The following is a 13,007-nucleotide window of genomic DNA, read 5'->3' as shown; positions in this document are numbered from 1 at the left end:
TTCTCCCTCCTCTATGCGACATCCTTTTATATATTTGAACATGACTATCATATCACCCCTTAACCTCCTCTTCTCCAGGCTAAACATGCCCAGCTCCCTTAGCCGTTCCTCATAAGGCATCGTTTCCAGGCCTTTGACCATTTTGGTTGCCCTCCTCTGGACACGTTCCAGTTTGTCAGTGTCCTTCTTGAATTGTGGTGCCCAGAACTGGACACAGTACTCCAGGTGAGGTCTGACCAGAGCAGAATACAGTGGCATTATTACTTCCCTTGATCTAGATGCTATACTCCTATTGATGCAGCCCAGAATTGCATTGGCTTTTTTAGCTGCCACGTCACACTGTTGGCTCATGTCAAGTTTGTGGTCAACCAAGACTCCTAGATCCTTTTCACATGTACTGCTCTCAAGCCAGGTGTCACCCATCTTGTATTTGTGCCTCTCATTTTTTTTGCCCAAGTGCAATACTTTACATTTCTCCCTGTTAAAATTCATCTTGTTTGTTTTGGCCCAGTTCTCTAATCTGTCAAGGTCGTTTTGAAGTGTGATCCTGTCCTCTGGGGTGTTAGCCACCCCTCCCAGTTTGATGTCATCTGCAAATTTGATCGGGATGCCCTTGAGTCCATCATCCAAGTCGTTGATAAAGATGTTGAATAAGACCGGGCCCAAGACAGAACCCTGTGGCACCCCACTAGTCACTCTTCTCCAGGATGAAGAGTAACTATTGATGAGCACTCTTTGGGTTCGGTCAGTCAGCCAGTTACAAATCCAAGCCAGTTACAAATCCAAATAATAATATTTTTTATTTATACCCTGCCCATTTGGCTGGGGTGCCCAAGCCACTCTGGGCAGATTCCAACACATATATAAACATGAAACATAAATAATAGTCTGATCCCATATAAATAGAACATTAACTTTAAAGTGAACTTCTCCTAGTAGCCAAAATTGTGGAAACCTTTTGTGAAAAGTGTATTTCTGAGGTTTGATGGCTCATAACACCACTTTTGTGTGGAGTAATACCATAAAATTATATAGCAATGAAGGATAATCTAATGAAGAATGTAATGAAAGAACTTTTATGAAGGAGTATTTATGAGAACAGCAGTCATACCCATTGGCAACCTTTAGCTTTAATTAAGGCCTTACAATGCCTTCCCATGATATGAACCAAGTTTTTAGTACTGCAGCTGTAATAAAGTGAAACCAAGATTAAATTATTGCCTCTGTTAATTGGACTTTATTGCTGGGTTGCTTCTGACTAACAAGTTTCTTTAGTCGGCTCCATAGATTTCTGATTGGGTTAAAGTTTGGGCTATTCCCAGGCCGTTCCGGCAGTGAAATATCTTTATCTTGAAAGCACCTTTTGCACACAGCAGCAACACGACATGGAGCGGAATCCTGTTGAAATAGAAAATAGAATATATATATATATATATGTGTGTGTGTGTGTGTGTGTGTGATGTTTCCAAGGGGTTGCTCGAGAGCAAGCAGGCAAATATCTCCCTGCTTAGCTGTGAAGCCTTGCTTTTGCTGCCAAAATAAACCTTATCCATCCGGATCGCCACTCTCCCGTGGCTGGCTCATTCGTTGGCAGAATCCGTGAGTGGGCGGTTCCTAAACTTTCCCCAGCAAAGCAGCTTCTTGACTCCCAGTCTGTGCCTCCCCTCTCTGCGCGGATGCTTTCTGCGCAAGGAGGGTGTGGGTAACAGAGGACCCCTCTCCTCCCCACTTTGCCCAGGCAGGTTGTCCTGGCACTGTCTTGCCTCTTCCGACTCCTGCAGCGCCGCTCCACTGGAGGCGTCTTTATTCTCCTCCGTTGAAGAGGAGCTGCTTCCCACGATCCCTGGAGGCTCTCTGTAATCCATTCGGCTTTTCCTCTCTCCCTCCTGAACCGAGGGCAGTTCCCTGACAACGTGCTTCAGCATCTGGGAAAAGATCACCTGAGGAACGCTTCAGTTTGCGCGCAAGTCTTTCATTTATGCATTTTAGGGCATTTACATCCCCATTAATGATGTAAATTTTGCCCACACCTTTTGCTGCCATACAACCCCAGATCAACACAATATCTGAGTGTTTCGTGGTCGGTGTAATGCAAGTGGATGTAAATCTTATCTGATTTGGGTCTCATTGCTCCAAATAACACTGTTCCATTGTTCAGCTGTCCAGTTAACATGGGTTTAATCTTTTCAACCTTTGCTTGTGAGATGACAATGGCTTATTCCTTAGAATTATAACATTTTGACCAGTCCTTGCACTCAACTTCACATTAAATTGCGCCATGTCATCTTGTATACACCCAGATGATTTTCTTCTGTCATGTAGGGACAGTCTCTCCACTCGTCCATCGTTACTTGCCTTTGTGCACCTTTCCCTGCCTTTACCGGTCTGATTTTATAGTGACTAAGTCTCCTGATACCTCTTCAAAAATATATAATGGCCAGTCTGGTTAAGTTTTTCCTTATCTTTCATCAGTTTCTTCATAACTGTAGCATTGTTCATTAAACAGTACAATTTTACATCGCTTTCTGGATGACCAGTCAACTCTTTGTGCCATTTCTATAATTTTATTATGTTTTACAAGAACACAAAAAAACCAACCACAAAAAGACACACAGTCAACCTAAGCAAGTTGTGCTTCCTTTTTCTGGTTATTTGGCTATAACATTAGATAGAATATGGGTAAATGAACAATTTCCGTTGATACATAATTGTATGATATTACTCCAAAAGAAGCAGTGTTATGAGCCATCAAACCTCTGAAATACACTTTTCTGCAAAAGTCTTCCACAATTTTGGCCACTACTCTATAGCAAACAAAGCAGCAGTCAACAACTCAACAAAATCTGATAATAAATATGTTGGTTATTGACAAACAACAAAGGTAAGAAACACACACTGAACTCCCTTAATTTCTTCTCCATTTGTTCTTGAGGCTCTAATCCCTTTTTGTCTCCATTGCAGATTATGATGAAATCAAGAACAAAGGTGACCACGATAAAATCCCCAGAGAGGAAAAGCCACGTGAAAATTTGGAGTGTGGAGAAAGCTGCAGTCAGCGCTCCCATTCCACTTCCCATCAACAAAATATCCTTGGAAAGAAACTCTATCAGTGTGTGGAAAGTGGAAAGAGCTTCAGTTCGAGCTCGGATCTCACTAAGCATCAGAGAATTCATACAGGGGAGAAACCCTATCAGTGCATGGAATGTGGAAAGAGCTTCAGTCAGGGCTCCTCTCTCACTAGGCATCAGAGAATTCATACAGGGGAGAAACCCTATCAGTGCGTGGAATGTGGAAAGAGCTTCAGTAGGAGCACCGATCTCACTTCCCATCAGAGAATTCATACAGGGGAGAAACCCTATCAGTTTGCGGAATGTGGAAAGAGCTTCAGTAAGAGCTCCAAACTCACTTCCCATCAAAGAATTCATACTGGGGAGAAACCCTATCAGTGTGTGGAATGTGGAAAGAGCTTCAGTCACGGCTCCTCTCTCACTAGGCATCAGAGAATTCATACAGGGGAGAAACCCTATCAGTGCGTGGAATGTGGAAAGAGCTTCAGTAGGAGCACCAATCTCACTTCCCATCAGAGAATTCATACAGGGGAGAAACCCTATCAGTGTGTGGAATGTGGAAAGAGCTTCAGTCACGGCTCCCATCTCACTAGGCATCAGAGAATTCATACAGGGGAGAAACCCTATCAGTGCATGGAATGTGGAAAGAGCTTCAGGAAGAGGTCCTCTCTCACTTCCCATCAAAGAATTCATACTGGGGAGAAACCCTATCAGTTTGCGGAATGTGGAAAGAGCTTCAGTAAGAGCTCTAAACTCACTTCCCATCAAAGAATTCATACTGGGGAGAAACCCTATCAGTGTGTGGAATGTGGAAAGAGCTTCACTTATAGCTCCAAACTCACTTCGCATCAAAGAATTCATACTGGGGAGAAACCCTATCAGTGTGTGGAATGTGGAAAGAGCTTCAGTCAGAGCTCTGATCTCACTTCCCATCAAAGAATTCATACTGGGGAGAAACCCTATCAGTGTGTGGAATGTGGAAAGAGCTTCAGGAAGAGCTCCTCTCTCACTTCCCATCAAAGAATTCATACTGGGGAGAAACCCTATCAGTGTGTGGAATGTGGAAAGAGCTTCACTGAAAGCTCCACTCTCACTTCGCATCAAAGAATTCATACTGGGGAGAAACCCTATCAGTGTGTGGAATGTGGAAAGAGCTTCGTTCATAGCTCCAAACTCACTTCCCATCAAAGAATTCATACTGGGGAGAAACCCTATCAGTGTGTGGAATGTGGAAAGAGCTTCAGTAAGAGTTCCTATCTCACTTCGCATCAAAGAATTCATACAGGGGAGAAACCCTATCAGTGTGTGGAATGTGGAAAGAGCTTCAGTCAGAGCTCCAATCTCACTTCGCATCAAAGAATTCATACAGGGGAGAAACCCTATCAGTGTGTGGAATGTGGAAAGAGCTTCACTGATAGCTCCAAACTCACTTCCCATCAAAGAATTCATACTGGGGAGAAACCCTATCAGTGTGTGGAATGTGGAAAGAGCTTCAGTAAGAGTTCCTATCTCACTTCGCATCAAAGAATTCATACAGGGGAGAAACCCTATCAGTGTGTGGAATGTGGAAAGAGCTTCAGTCAGAGCTCCAATCTCACTTCGCATCAAAGAATTCATACAGGGGAGAAACCCTATCAGTGTGTGGAATGTGGAAAGAACTTTCATCACAGCCACAATCTCACTTCCCATCAAAGAATTCATACAGGGCAGAAACCCTATCAGTGTGTGGAATGTGGAAAGAGCTTCAGGAATAGGTCCTCTCTCACTTCCCATCAAAGAATTCATACTGGGGAGAAACCCTATCAGTGTGTGGAATGTGGAAAGAGCTTCACTGAAAGCTCCTCTCTCACTTCCCATCAAAGAATTCATACAGGGCAGAAACCCTATCAGTGTGTGGAATGTGGAAAGAGCTTCAGTCAGAGCTCTGATCTCACTTCCCATCAAAGAATTCATACAGGGGAGAAACCCTATCAGTGTGTGGAATGTGGAAATAGCTTCAGGAAGAGGTCCTCTCTCACTTCCCATCAAAGAATTCATACTGGGGAGAAACCCTATCAGTGTGTGGAATGTGGAAATAGCTTCAGTCAGAGCTCCCATCTCACTTCCCATCAGAGAATTCATACAGGGGAGAAACCCTATCAGTGTGTGGAATGTGGAAAGAGCTTCACTCATAGCTCCAATCTCACTTCCCATCAAAGAATTCATACAGGGGAGAAAACATATTAGTGTGTGGAATGTGGAAAGAGCTTCTGGAGGAGCTCCAATCTCACTTTCCATCAAAGAATCTATACAAAGGTCGGAAAAACCATTAAACATGTTTAGGAACCAGACAAATCTCCACCTTTGGCTGATTAACATTGGTTTTGTGTTTTTATCTTGTGTTTTTATGTTGTAACATTCCTGAGACATGTGGGTGTAGGGACTAGGCACCAACTCTTAAAGCCCATGGGGTCTTTGTCCCCCAATAAAATATCTGAGGGGGCCACGCCCCAGGGTTCCCCCCCCCAAACACAACCTTTTATTCTTCCACAACTTGCCATACAATTTCTCTTTGAATTTTCCCTCAATAAATAAATAAATAAATAAATAAATAATGTACACAGGTCACAAGAAAATCAAAATACAAGAAAATACAAAGGTGGACAGGTCCCATATTTGCAGGCCAAACGCAAAAGTTGCTTTGAAGCAGGGTTTCCCAAACTTTGGTTCCCAGCTGCTCCTGGACTAGAGTTTCCATCATCCCTTCCCATTAGTCCTGCTAGCTAGGGATGATGGGAGTTGTAGTCCAAAAACAGCTGGAGACCCATGTTTGCTCTAAAGGGAAGGTAGGCTGGCCCTGTGACACCCTCTGCTGGCTAATTGGAATTTATAGATAACAAAACTGAAGTTTATCGGCACTTGAACCTCTAGGGAGCTTCTAGGTGTTTTCTGCACCACCTAGAGTACCCACAGAATTGTGGCTTCTACTGGCAACACACATAGGAGAACAAATGAAAGACAAACACAATGGACAGGAAAAAACCTTGAAAGGATGATACCAAATGGACACAGGTAGGGGAGATGGAATGCTAGAAGTGTTCTCTGGGGCAAGGGGAGCTGCTGGAAATTGAACTACGGGCTCAAAATATTACTTTTTAAAAAAAATCACTGCCATTATAGGCATTGCCATTCAAATGATGTGCATGTATCATGTGATTGATTGTGTAAGGAGGGCCTTACCTGGCCCCCCCACCAATATTTTATTCAAGTCAGCATCACTGCTTGAGAAATTCAGGATGTCTGAATGCAGGGTCAGGACACCCATGGAGACAAGTTATGTGAAACATAGTCAGCAAGTAGAATGCGCTGAGTTCAAAAATGCTGAGATTTTTCAGTCAGCTCTGGGTAGTCTGTTGTATCTGTCCCAGTGGAGCAGACCGGACATTGCTTTTGCTACCAATCTGCTCAGCAGGAAAGCTACAAACCCGAGTGTGAGTGCCTGGAATGGTATTTCTGTCTCCAGCTGTCAGCTAAAGGTGACGCCAAGCTGATGTGCAGGACAGATAGCAATTAGGCGAATCTGGCTAACAGGAAGTCCGTATCTGAGATGGTGGTAAGGTTTGGGGACTCTTTGGTTGGGTGGAAGTCCCGGTGTGCTGGTTCCGGGGGTTAATCAAGAGGCAAGGTCCAAGTCCAGCCCATGGTCGATGAAGCAATATGAAGGCAGTCCCTTAAAGTTGAAGCTGGGTGCAGGGCAGGGTTCAGGGAGGGACTGACAACTACCAACGTTGCCCCCGCAACTTGGGACTGGGGCTGGCTGCCTTTTATATGTCCCAAGGCATAGGGTGGCTCTGATCCTCAGGTGACTTGCCTGGCCTGGAGGCGAGCACTCCTCCTGCAGGAACTTAATTCCCTCTGCCTCTCTGCCCTAAGCCTCTGCAGCTCAGGAGAGGCTGGAGGGGTACCAGACCCAGAGGCAACCCCAGCTTCCTTTGATGGGGCTGAGAGTGGAGCACCTGCAGGCAATGGGTCCTCCATCACCTCAGGAGCCAGAGCAGACTCAGCTGGTGCCTGCACCTGAGGATCCAGCACAGGTGCGGACCCTTCAGGCTCATGCCCCAACCCTGGCTCAGCTGGTTCTGGAGACGAGGAATCCTGTGCAGGTTGGGATTCCTTGTGTTCAGCATCTGAATCTGCATCCCAGGCTATCACACCCGGAAGCAAAGTCTCATTGCACTTTCCTTTACTGAAGCTGAATTCAGTGCGCTGTCTGAGCTTTGCAGGGAATTGGAATTCTATGTTTGTTTGGTTCAAGAAATCTGCAGGGATTGTTGTTTGCCTGTCACGGTGTGGGAGGACAATCAACCCTGTCTGAAGTTGGCAGAGTCTGGGCAGTTTAAGGCCAGGACCAAACACCTAGACATGCGTTTCCAGAATGTGTGTCAGAGTATCCAGTTAGGCTTGGTGAGATTGCAGTACTGTCCAAGCCAGAAGAACCTGGCAGATGGGTTCATGAAACCTTTGAGCTTTCAGCATCATGGGGAGTTCTGTAAAGGTCTGTGTTTGGGGTAAGTGGCGAAACTTACGAGTCCCCAGCAGTGCAGGACGAGAGGGGGTGTGATGGGGAATCAGAGCTTACAGGGTTAACAGCTCGGGAACCCATCGTCCTGCCTGTTCTGGGGAGGAGCTGTCTCCAACTTCTGGAGAAGCTGTTTCTTTGTTCTGTCTGACTTTCGCTTTTGCTGCCAGGCAAGGAAGCAAGATGACTGCTGTCTCGGATGGTTTGTTTATTTTTACTGTTCTGCTGTAAATAAAGCTGCTAGTTTAGAACAACAGCGTGTGGACTCTATCTTCTGCAAGCTTACACACCAAGCGGCTAGTGGCGTGCACATTCTGGAGAAGTCCAGAAAGCTGAATGGAACACAGGGAAGGGTGCCAGACTCCACAACACTTTGCACCTCCAAGGAGTCTTCACCCAACTGGTGGATTGGACCCTTCTGTGATGTAAATGTGGTGAATCAGTTCCATCTTCCACAAAGGTTTTGCCTTAGCCTTTCTACTGGAACATCCTGGCATTTGGACTCTGCCCAAACTTCTCACAGGAAAAACTTTCCACTGCTTCAAACACAGCAGTGCCACCTGCTGGTTGCAGTGATGGTTGGGATGACATGGCAGCCAACTCCCCTTGCTCCTCCTGCTTTGGAGATTTCACCCCCTGAACAGGAAACACCCCCCTCATTCACTCTTCCTCCAAAAGCCTCCCTTTTGTGGAGCTTTCTGTTTCAGGAACACATCCCTGCATGCTCTGGGATACTGTTTCAGCTTTCCCCGGGGTGTAACTTCTGGCAGTCTGCTCAGCAGCCCCCGCTATCTTGAAGTGTCCATCATGTGATGCAGCTTTAATTCCTAGTATACCAGTCACAGAAAATTGCTGATGTGTTAACCAAGCTAAATCTGATGGGTGCTAACCCTGTAGACACACCAATGACGACAGGTGATCAGGTAGATGACACTGAAGGAGCATTTTCTGGCACTACACTGTACAGAAGTGTGCTAGGCAAACTAAATTTCATTGCCAGATGTTCAAGACCAGACATTGCAGTTAGCTGTAACTTGCTAAGCAGACAAGTCAACAATCCTACTGTTAAGGATTGGAAAGCTCTGAAACACATAGCACACTATTTGAAAGGCACTATGCATTACAGGCTGACATTTAACAATCAGAAGTCTGGTGGTCTTGAGATATTTGCTGATGCGAGTTTTGGAAGTGACACTACAGACAGGAAAAGCACATCTGGAGTTTGCTATATGTACAACCAGGGTCTATTTGATTGGTCGTGCATGAAGCAAACAACAGTAAGTTTAAGTTCTTGTGAAGCTGAACTGAGTGCATTGTTTTATTCACTTGTGGATTGTGAATGGTTGTTACAGTTGTGTAAAGACATGAGAATTCCTATCAAATGTCCAATCCAGATTTATCAGGACAGCAAAGCATGTTTGGCTTTGCTGACTTCTGAAGGTTGTAAGCAAAGCACGAAGCACTTGCAATTGAAGCTGCAACATACTAGAGAATGTATTGAGAAAGGACTCATAACGGTGTCCTACATGCCAGGTAATGAAATTCCTGATGATTTATTGTCCAAGGTTTTTCCCAAGGATCAACACTGTACCTATGTACAGAAATTGGGTTTGTACTGATAATGTACTGACACGCTGCCCAGTGGTGTTCACAGAAAGGGGGAAGATGTTAGTTTCTGTTTCTCACTGCAGCTGTGTGGAGTCCCAGGACTCTGCTTAGATTCCAGAGACCTTGCAGTCTCACGGGAAAGGGAGGCGGGATGTGACGTTAGTGATTTCCTGTTTCCTTTGTTCCTTTGTTCAGTTGCTCTCTGCTTTCATAGAGAGAGGATGTCTTTTCTGTTCTGCGTAGTTTAGAAATAAAACTCTTTACAATGTAGCCAAACCTCGCGTCTCTTCCCTGTGCTGGGAACCCTGCTGGATAGAATGGGCTTGAGGCCTTATCAAAGGCTCAGGTCACTAAACACGTCGGAGGCGATTTGAAAGGCTCAGCTCGGAGGAAGATGAGGCCTTATCGGCTTGGCCGAGCAGAGATTCCGACAAAGATTCACAAAATGTTTAGGGGTATGCGTACCCCTTCGTGCCCCCCAGGAAAAAAGCACTGGATCTAACCATCATCTTTTTCCTTTTACAAACATTTTATTGGTTTGGAATGAATCATAGAATTATAGAGTTAAAAGGGACCCCAAGGGACATCTAGTCCAGCCCTCTGAATGCAAGAAACTCAGCTAAAGCATTCATGACAGAATGAACCACACACATCACAAACACAATAACAACAGTTATGTAGAAGTGTCCATGTACTGTTCGAGTAGGAACCAAGACGGGTGACCAGTGGAATGAATAAATGTTTACTCTCAGCATCTAGTGCTTAAACCAAAGGGAAGCACTATCTCCATATTGATGCACTGGGAAGGGGGTGGGAGTGGGGAGACTGCCTGTCTAAAGGAAGAAGAAGAAGAAGAAGAAGAAGAAGAAGAAGAAGAAGAAGAAGAAGAAGAAGAAGAAGAAGAAGAAGAAGAAGACAATGAAGAGGAGGAGTTTGGATCTGATATCCCGCTTTATCACTACCCTAAGGAGACTCAAAGCTGCTCACAATCTCCTTTCCCTTCCTCCCCCACCACAAACACTCTGTGAGGTGAGTGAGGCTGAGAGACTTCAGAGAAGTGTGACTAGCCCAAGGTCACCCAGCAGCTGCATGTGGAGGAGCAGGGAAGCGAACCCGGTTCACCAGATTACGATTCCACCGCTCTTAACCACTACACCACGCTGGCTGATGTTGTTTCATTCCCCCTCTTTTTTTTGTTAGAGTGTATATTAATTTCCCAATAAAAAACCTCCAACTAACATATCAAATCATAATCCAATAAAAATAAAAAACAAAAACAAAAAAGATCAAATTGTCTTCCGAATTGTAATTTTGATTTTACGACTTCCCATAGCCTGAACCTCGAAGCATATCCAAATCTCAGTCCTGCCTCTCATTTCATTCCCCTTCTAACAACTTGTTGTGTTGTGTCAAATGTCCATACAAGTTTATATGCCATCTTTGATCAATCCTGCCTGCAGTTGTTGGTCCACCCTGAAGCTCGAAATGCCTCATGGAATCATAGAATCATAGAGCTGGAAGGAAACCCCAGGGGTCACCCAGCCCAACCTCATGCATTGTTGGAATCACCGCTGAACAATCCCTGGTGGGTGGTCCTCCAACCTCTGTTTAAAAATCTGTTTAAAAATCTGTTAAAAATCTGTCTCTGTTTAAAAATCTCCAACGAAGGAGAATCCACCACCTTCTGAAGGAGTCTGTTCCCCCATCAAACTGCTCTTACTGTCAGAAAGTTCCTCCAAATGTTTAGTTGGAATCTTCTTTCATGCCATTTGAATCCAGCCGTTCAGATAGTTTAATATGGCTATCATATCCTCTTTTCCAGGTTAAACACACCAAATTGCCTCAGCCATTCCTCATAAGGCTTGGTTGTTCTCCTGTTATATACATTCCAGAGTTAGACAAAAAAGATTCATACACTTTCTGATACTGAAGAACCACCTGCTTCCATAAAAGATTGCCTATAAATGATCATACCTGAGCTATCTGGAGTCAGTCATACTGAGGACCCCTCAACTGGATTCACAAAGGTTATTATAAGATGGGTCAGCACCACTCAAGAAGGTCCTGAACATAGAACAACCCCCTGGATGTCCACCCCTTGTACTGGAGATATTTGTTTTGATCATGAAAATCCAGAAATGGAATTAGTGGAGATTTCTGAGGACCTCCAGTATTCCTCCATCTCTTCCATTTTTCTCAGGTTGCACACAGAAATGACATATTTATATTGTTCTGTATGTAATACTGTAATAGACTGCTTTAACAAATGATGGTCAAGTTTCTTTCGTAATTTTAATCATATCCCTGGCCTAATAAAATCTGGAACTTTTGATGTCATGTTACTCTGGGTTTCCAGTCCTGAAAAAGCAGGGATTTATTCAGTGGTGGTGACCCTTTTTTTCAGCCTCAGGGCCATATTTTCTTATCAAAAGCTTTCTGGGAGCCACATCCCAGAGGTGGTTGTGGCAAAATGGGTGTGGTCAGACATATACCCCTCTTCATCCAGGCAACCAAGAACAGTTGTCATAGTTCCAAGACAGATGGCAGTTGGGTAAAATCACTTGGGGAGAGTGCAGAATGGGGCCAGTGAGGGATGTGGCCTGGGCAGGGTCCTGAGGGCAAGACAGATCTGCCAGGAGGCCAGTACAGTGGTACCTCTGGTCATGAATGCTTCTGGTTATGAACGCTTCAGGTTACGAACTCCGCTAACCCTGAAGTAGCTGCTTCTGGTTGTGAACTTTGCCCCAGGATGTGAATGGAAATTGTGCACAGGAGGTGTGTGCACAGTGGGAGGCCCCATTAGCGAAAGTGTGCCTCAGGATAAGAACGGTTTCAGCTTAAGAACGGACCTCTGGAACAAATTAAGTTCATAACCAGAGGTACCACTGTATTCAGTTTCCAGGTATGAGGTTGGGGGGGGGGGGGAATTCTCCTTGTGGTTTCAAGAACGGAGCCTCATACTAAATCCCCAACCAGTAGGACTTCATTCAGTAATGCATTACATTTCTATTAGGACACAGACTATACAGCATAGGCAAAGTATGCACAATCTTAGCTGTTCATCCTTTACCCAACCACTTTCTGCCTCGTCTGCACTTCACCATCTCTCATCAAGCCATAGTTCATGAAAAACACTTACCCAACCCATCTGATTTTAGTATCTGTGTCAGAACCCTCCTTGTACCTTATCTGGAGTTGTTTTTCTCTTTAACAATCAGCCATTATTTTCCCCTTTAACTGGTTTTTACTAGTCTTGTGGTCAGTTCCCATTCCTGTGTATGTTACGCTGGCCTCACTTATTAATGGGCCTAACCTGGGTCATTTTTTCGGCCAGAACTTGCTGGAACTCAGTTCTGGCCCCTCTTGGGTGGGTGCCATTGCCATCCTAAGAAAACGAGGGAGGTGTTCTGAAACTTCTTTTTCTAGAAAAATAGCACTGGACCTAACAGTTGCCCTACCTCACTTCCCCATTCTTTAAAAAAAAAAATCTGACCATTTATATTCATCAATGCATACAGGTATCACACTGTTTTATTCTCTGCCTGCCAACCCACCTATCTGGTATTCCTGCTCTGCCCATCACAGGATTCTCTGTGAATTCCCTCTCGCTGTGAAGCTGTTGTCTCTTTCAAGCTACCTTCTGTTCCACTCTTCTCAAGTCTGCTGGATATGTAGAATGATAAAGAATCCTAAGCCTGGAGGTGGGATTGGGGTCCGCTCTCCACAGTCCCCCTGACTCTGTAACCTTGGAAGAGATGCTCCAGGTCTGAGCA

General features: G+C 44.8%; 2 protein-coding genes across 9 annotated transcripts in view; one reads left to right on the top strand and one right to left on the bottom strand.

The window, feature by feature from the left end:
• Positions 1-7,880, top strand: part of LOC144327580 (uncharacterized) — a 290,636-nt gene extending 282,756 nt beyond the window's left edge. For all 8 annotated transcript variants that reach the window (XM_077927830.1, XM_077927832.1, XM_077927831.1 and 5 more), the window contains one exon: positions 2,962-7,880. In XM_077927830.1, coding sequence (XP_077783956.1) covers positions 2,962-5,294 — 2,333 coding nt within the window. In that variant the 3' untranslated portion in view covers positions 5,295-7,880. The remainder of the gene's footprint in view (positions 1-2,961) is intronic.
• LOC114595223 (uncharacterized) overlaps positions 1-13,007 on the bottom strand; it is a 646,585-nt gene that overhangs the window by 362,097 nt on the left and 271,481 nt on the right. The gene's annotated exons all lie outside the window — the stretch shown is intronic.

The sequence above is a fragment of the Podarcis muralis genome, chromosome 4 (assembly GCF_964188315.1).
Source record: "Podarcis muralis chromosome 4, rPodMur119.hap1.1, whole genome shotgun sequence".
NCBI classification, from domain to species: domain Eukaryota; kingdom Metazoa; phylum Chordata; class Lepidosauria; order Squamata; family Lacertidae; genus Podarcis; species Podarcis muralis.
The sequence above is the reverse complement of the archived record's forward strand: the minus strand, read 5'-3'. Positions and strand labels throughout refer to the sequence as shown.